Genomic DNA, 6,393 nt, shown 5'->3' with positions numbered 1-6,393 from the left:
TGCACTTTTACTTTCGCCCTCTGGGGGGAGCCTCGCTGGAAAATCAACACCGGTTGCATAGTGTACCTTTAATTACCACATTAATTTATTAATCCATACTTTAGATGTAGGCATTTAACATGTAAGACTAAAGCCAAGGCTGTGATTTGGTTCAAATATATAATAAACCACAAAATGGAAAAGAAAATGCTGATAAAAAATGAACAGAGCTAAAACAGAGACCAGCTCAGACTGCGTAAGCAGTAGTTTGGGGACCTGCTGCCCTCTGCTGGTTGATATCGGTTCTACATGATTTATGCAAAGTAAAGTTCCTGCAGTTTAACTGCATTAAAGCTCGAATCGGCAGCAGGATGAGCCTCATCAGCAGGAAAATGTAATCACCCTGAAACTGCAGGCTGGCTGTTACTATAGCAACTACAGTACTGCTGCTGATTATTTTGGCCTTGCAGTAATTCGCTTTAAGAAACATTAAAACATGTTTAAATAGTTAAACTTATTTTGCCGCCATCAGGTGAGCCTCGCAGTTTCTGAAGCTCTACAATGATTAAAACATCAGACAGTCCTTCAACCGGACAACGCCGATAGTCTGAAGGTAATGATCATGTTCATAAGTTAACCTCCACCTGTCTGGTTTATTACGACCGAGGATCAGACTCACCTGAAGGTCCCGCCCCCTGGGTCGGTTGGCTTCTTCTGATGGGCCGGAGCTGTCATTTGGAGAGGAGGTTTCCCCGCCATGGTGGACGGCCCTCGTAAGAACGTGGCTGGGCGAGGAAAGAATTCAGGGTGAGAGCAGATCACCAGTAACCAGCCCAGAGTTGGCCAAGCATCCAGCCTCACCTTGATGTCTGAGCGGCTGACTGAGGACCACAGGAGAGCGGCTCTGGATGGTCTGGACGGCGGATCTGCCCACAGCCTGGAGCAGAAACCAAATCATCATCATCGTTTCAGAACTCATCGCTGCAAGCAGCACCCAGAGAAAGCGACAGAACAGCAGAGCTTTGGATCAGCTGAGCGTACCACGGCTGCGTTGGTGACAGGCGGGCTCATGCGGACCGTGGTTCCCGTGACACCGACGGGAAGCCGCGGCCTGATGGTGGCTGCGGTGACGGAGCCGGGGGCGACCGGAGGCGGGGCTGAGGTGGTGGGCGGAGCCGTCGTCAGAGACTGCTGGCTGTTGAGGAGCGTCTGGCGCAGAGCAGGGAGGCTTTTCTGAGGACCAGAGGAAGCTGCTGGTGAGGATTTCATCAAAATATCTCCAGATAAAAGGTTTTCAAGTCAAATATGACCAATTTTAACCTCTAAATCTGTTTATACTGATAATCCCTGAATACATCGCCCTCCTCCATCACTAAACTCTACTGTTTGGGAACATTAAGGTCATTCAGCTGGAGTGGAGTCAAATACAGAGGACCATCTCTGCTCTTAACTGGATCATTACGTCAGAACAAATGTAAACATCCCTGCTAGTGGAAGAGAAGAAGAATAAAATGGAAAAATAAATAAAAATCAGCAGAAAGGAACCTCTGGATTCTCCAAACAGCTGCCGTGCTGCGTTCAAGTCTTCACTATAATACTTCTGGACTTTTTCTGGAGTCTGATGCTGAAGCTTTACTCCGACCTTAATGTGGACAAACATCAAAGACGAAGCAGCAAACGCTTCTTTGCTGCTCAAATTGCTTTTCGTGGGAACGTAGCATTAGAGCTAAATACAGACCTGAAAGATCATTAATATTCTTCTGATTTAGGGCTTTCCTATACAAATCGATTAATCTGTTGATTATTTTTGAATGAATCGATTAATAATCGGATAGCCAAAGGTTCCTTAAAGACTTTTTACGAAGTGTATATATATATATATATATATATATATAAAAATAAAAGAAAGGAGAAATTGTATATTATATCAAATCTGGATTAAAAAGTACCTGAGTTTAAAATCCTAAACTTTGATTTTCGTTGTGCCATTCCTCTCCAGTAAACAACACATCTACTAACATCTATAAACAAAAAGTTTGTGAAATTCTAAAAGAAACATAATAAAAGAGTCATTAAGCTAACAATGATTTCCTCTGACCAAATATGTTAAATAATTGCAGTTATAGCTATCAAAGAGTAATTTATTATCCATATTTGGATCTGATAACCATCTTTAGCCTTTATTAACTCTAGATAAAGTTAAATAACTGCGGATGTCTGTTAACTGACAATGAGAGCAGGACGGTACCTTGAGGAAGGGGATGAGGTAGGGCTGCGGGGAGGACTTCAGCTCATCCTGCAGACGAGACGTGAACTCCTCAGGTTCAATCTTCGCGTCCTAAACGCAGACAGATGTGTTAAAGTGTGAAGAAAAGAGTGGAACGGAGACAGATGTCCGTGCACGTGAACTTTTAAGATTTAACCTCTTACCAGCAGGTCCTGAACGAGGGCCTTCACATTCTTGGACGTCTCGGGGGACGGGGAGTTGTGGGACGCCAGCTTGATGAGGGTGGACAGGAAGTTCTTGCACTTCTTCACGTTTTCCTGCATCTCCTGCTGGGCACAAACACGTGTGAAAAACCTGGAGAATAACCCGGAACAAAGACAAGAACGTTGAAGGGGCCGACCTGTGACACCACGGTCACCCTGGCGCCGGGCGGCGCGGCGGGAGGGGGCGTCACGGCGCCGGCAACGGGCGCCTGCTTGGCTGCGGGCGTCACTCCCGCTGTGATCACCGTGGAGGCCTTCTGAGGCGCCGCCATCTTCACAGCTCCGGCAGGAGAGACTGAGAGGGGCTTCAAGAGACAGAAGAAGACGGTCAGAACCACCGCAGAGCTTTGAACCTTCAGACCCGATCTAAACAGACTCAGAACCTGTAGAATCAGTAGAATCTGTGACATTTGGTGCAGTTTAAACTCAGTATTGATCCAGATGTTCTCTTACAGGTTACAGAAGAGAAACTTAAAATCTTATCTCCATATTTCATGGTGCTATGAAGTAATAATAAAAGTGACAACAAAGAAACAAACACTTCATTAGTGTTTCTGCAATATTTCTAAGATAAATTCATCCCACAGCAATCATAAAAATCAGCCACATTTAAAACAGGCACTTCTTAGAACACCTATTAGATAAAGTCTGGTTGTTCTTACTGAACACCCCAAAGTAGCTGCGTTCATTGCATCCTTTGAATTTATCGAAAAGAAGAAGAATAGAAAATCCATCAATTCTCATTTATCATTTTGAGATTAAATCTAGTTTTTATCACAGTGAGAAATGTTTTACTACATCGATGAACCATACGATAAATACCAAGCCCTGGAAAGAAACCTGGGCCACTTCTCAACATGTGTACTAGTGCGTTCTCATGTATTCGTGAAACGTCATCACCCTCAGCCCTGGTACTGTTCCAGTTCACAAGAAGAAGAAAATCGAGAACGGACAAAGTCCCTGGATGTTGTTCTCTCCCCTCCCTCTTTACCCAGCATGCATCAGAGCAGACGTGTCCGTTCTTAAGATTGATAGCTGTCCCAGCATGCACTGCGGTAGCTTCCAGTGGAGCGCTCACTGAGCTCAGAGTAAAGGGCAGATTAAACTTCAGCATCCGCAGACATCAAATGTCGCTTGGGTCTGGTCGCTTCTGCACCATCGGGTCTGGAATTTCTAGGGACGCACAGCAGTTTCTCGCCAAAGCGCAACGGGGAGCCTATTTGAGAACTTGTGAGAACTTCGGCGGATGGTCACGAGAACTTCGGCAGCGCCGGCAGGAGTGTTTATCTTCCAAAGATGGATCTATAGTTGCTAGACATCGAAGAGGTTAACAGGTTCTGTTACTGGAGTTGGCAAAAAGACCGACTAACCTTTCGTCGTAGTCGTCCATTGTGGTTGTTCTTTGGCTTTTAAAATTGGCGCGCCCCGGCACCGAATCGAGAAGCAAGACCACACAGACAGCTGGAAAGGCGTACCAAGGACCAATCACAGCTGCTTTTTGTCTGCCCGCTTCCACTTGAGATCTGCGCGGGTTTGTGACCGTCCGAAACGATTTTTTTGAGGTGAGCGACAACTTTTGCAGAACTTCAGTTCTTTTTTTTTTGCGGTTTTTATGGCACTAATGGTTTGTTTTTCTGACAATAGCCTAACAGGAAAGGGGGTATGAGAGACGGGAAGAGGCAAGCGGGCCGGCTTCGAACCCGGGTCGCCCACGCCGAGGACGTTTATGGGTCATGTGTGCTAAACACTGCGCCGCCTGCACGCCCCGTTCAGATTTGACGGTTCCAGAGGCTACGAGTCAGAAGCATAAATCGGCCTTAACTCATCTGCCTTCCTGAGGCGTCTGTTTTTATGTCGGACTGTCCGACCCGGAGCTGCGGCCTGTTCTGTTGTCACAGCAGGAGGACTTACCTGTACAGAGGTGGTGGTGGGAGACTGGACTATTCTGGTCGGAGCGGGTGAAGCCAGGCGGACTGTCTGGGGGGCCCCGGGTGCCTGCAGACCACACAGACGGATGACGGTGATGATTTTCAGTCCAATTCTGATGGAATCACTCAAAAGCCTAAACAACACTGCTCTGATGGTACCAAACTCACCGTGGTGGCGGTGCTGACCCGGATGGTGGGTGTTGCCAGCGGTGCCGTGGGTCTCTGGGTGACCACTGTCTGACCCTGCTGGAGCTTGGCCTGAGCCTGGGCCAGAGCCTGCTGGGGAACCAGAACCAGCTGACCCGTCTCAGTCCGGACCAGAACCATACCTGCAGGGGAGGATCACAAAGTAGCGTCATCCTGAGGCGGTGATCCCAGAAAAGGATCCAACTGATCTACAGAACCGACTGGAGCAAACTGAACAACCATCAGGATGAACCCGAATTGATCAGAACCGTTTAGGGCTAAAAGTTATGGAATAAGGAACAACAGGGATGTTTACAGTTAGAGAGAAAATGAAGGAATTCAATCATTTCTGTCTGCAGAACAGAAGCTCTTCCCTCTGATGAAGCACAGACAGATCAGATTTAAGGTTATTAGAGAGGAACCGACCCCTGCAGTCCAGTTCTCTAATCATATGAGGTAGTATCATGGTATGGGATGGTATCAGTTCCCCTAAAGACGTTCATTTCCACTTCTAAGGAAGCAGCGTTAAAGCAGAAGGATCCAGCATCTATTTCAGCGGCTCTAAGATCACATCTAAGGCAGGAAGGCCCACATGTTCTGCAAGGAGATACAGTGACCAGATCTTTTATCTTCTTCTGAGAAGAACCGGATCTAGTTTTAAAGTTCTTGGGGAGGAACTAACGGGTTCAAAGCAGAGAGGGAGCTGCTCCATCCAGCATCCACGCAGCGGCAGCTCAGAACGTTCCTGAATCTCCTTCAACGAGCCCGAGAGCAAAAATGGCTGGATTTAAAGGAAGTAGCAAGATGACACTGAATCTGGCCTCAGTTTATGATAAAGAGCCATTAAACCGAATAAATTAGCATGAAACAAATATTTAAAACTGCACCATAAAATCTCAGAATTTCCAATAAAAACACCTTTAAAAAAAAGGGACACTGACGCATCCTGGCAAAGCCCAAGAAATCTCTATTCTAGATTAGAAATCTCTAATCTGTCTATACCTACTTTTATTCTTTATTTTATAGTGTGGCTGTTAGAAAAGGCTTGATCCAGTGATATTAATCAAACAAGTTTATCGGAGCCATCAGTTTGTGGAAGCTCAAACAATTAACAGCAACGACAATTAACTGGAAATCTGGAGCTTTTAGAGGATCTGGACGAAGTGAACCGGACCTCTGTTCCCCACGTTAGCACAAAACAATCCGAATAAAAAGGATGTAAAACAGAAAGACAAAAGGAGAGCAAAGAAATAAAGAAAACAAAAACCGTAAAAAATAAATCCAGATGGCGGCTGATCCGATGACCCAAACCTGAGCCGTTACTAGGGGCGTCAATCACACCCATCATTCGATTCAGCATCAATTTCCTGACCCAACGATTGGATTATTTTCGATATTACAGAATACACCACGATACGATTCGATTAATTGGTTTGTTTCTTTTACCTTACAGGCTAGACCAGGTTTCCAATTTTTAATAAATCGATGAAAGCTGTAATATCGTTATGCATTTTATTTGAGAAAAAGCAGCAAATAACAGAAGTAGCAAAGCTGTACTTCACCTAGGCCGCTAAAAAACCGAATTCACTGAAAAATAACAATGCCTCTGTGTTTACCAGGGGTGTCAAAAGAACAAACATTTGTTACTTAAGTAGAAGTATAGATACTGCAGTTTAAAAACACTATGGTAAAACTTAAAGTATCAACTTGACTTTTTTACTCAAGTAAAAGTGAAAAAGTATGTGCTCCAAAAACTACTTAAAGTATAAAAGTATAAAGTAACCTTTTAAAAAAACAGCCAGATGCCACT

At 45.1% G+C, this 6,393-nt stretch overlaps 1 protein-coding gene across 1 annotated transcript in view; it reads right to left on the bottom strand.

Annotated features, from left to right (window-relative positions):
* LOC107099814 (transcription initiation factor TFIID subunit 4-like) overlaps positions 1–6,393 on the bottom strand; it is a 20,793-nt gene that overhangs the window by 11,073 nt on the left and 3,327 nt on the right. Inside the window, exons 2-9 of the mRNA XM_015398085.1 lie at positions 4,566–4,726; positions 4,381–4,464; positions 2,607–2,774; positions 2,410–2,532; positions 2,228–2,317; positions 1,021–1,212; positions 841–916; positions 659–764 (exon numbers count right to left, since the gene is read on the bottom strand). Coding sequence (XP_015253571.1) covers positions 659–764; positions 841–916; positions 1,021–1,212; positions 2,228–2,317; positions 2,410–2,532; positions 2,607–2,774; positions 4,381–4,464; positions 4,566–4,726 — 1,000 coding nt within the window. The remainder of the gene's footprint in view (positions 1–658; positions 765–840; positions 917–1,020; positions 1,213–2,227; positions 2,318–2,409; positions 2,533–2,606; positions 2,775–4,380; positions 4,465–4,565; positions 4,727–6,393) is intronic.

The sequence above is a fragment of the Cyprinodon variegatus genome, unplaced genomic scaffold (genome assembly GCF_000732505.1).
Source record: "Cyprinodon variegatus isolate N-32 unplaced genomic scaffold, C_variegatus-1.0 Scaffold910, whole genome shotgun sequence".
NCBI lineage: Eukaryota > Metazoa > Chordata > Actinopteri > Cyprinodontiformes > Cyprinodontidae > Cyprinodon > Cyprinodon variegatus.
Note: the sequence above shows the minus strand (reverse complement) of the source record. Positions and strands in the feature narration are given on the sequence as shown.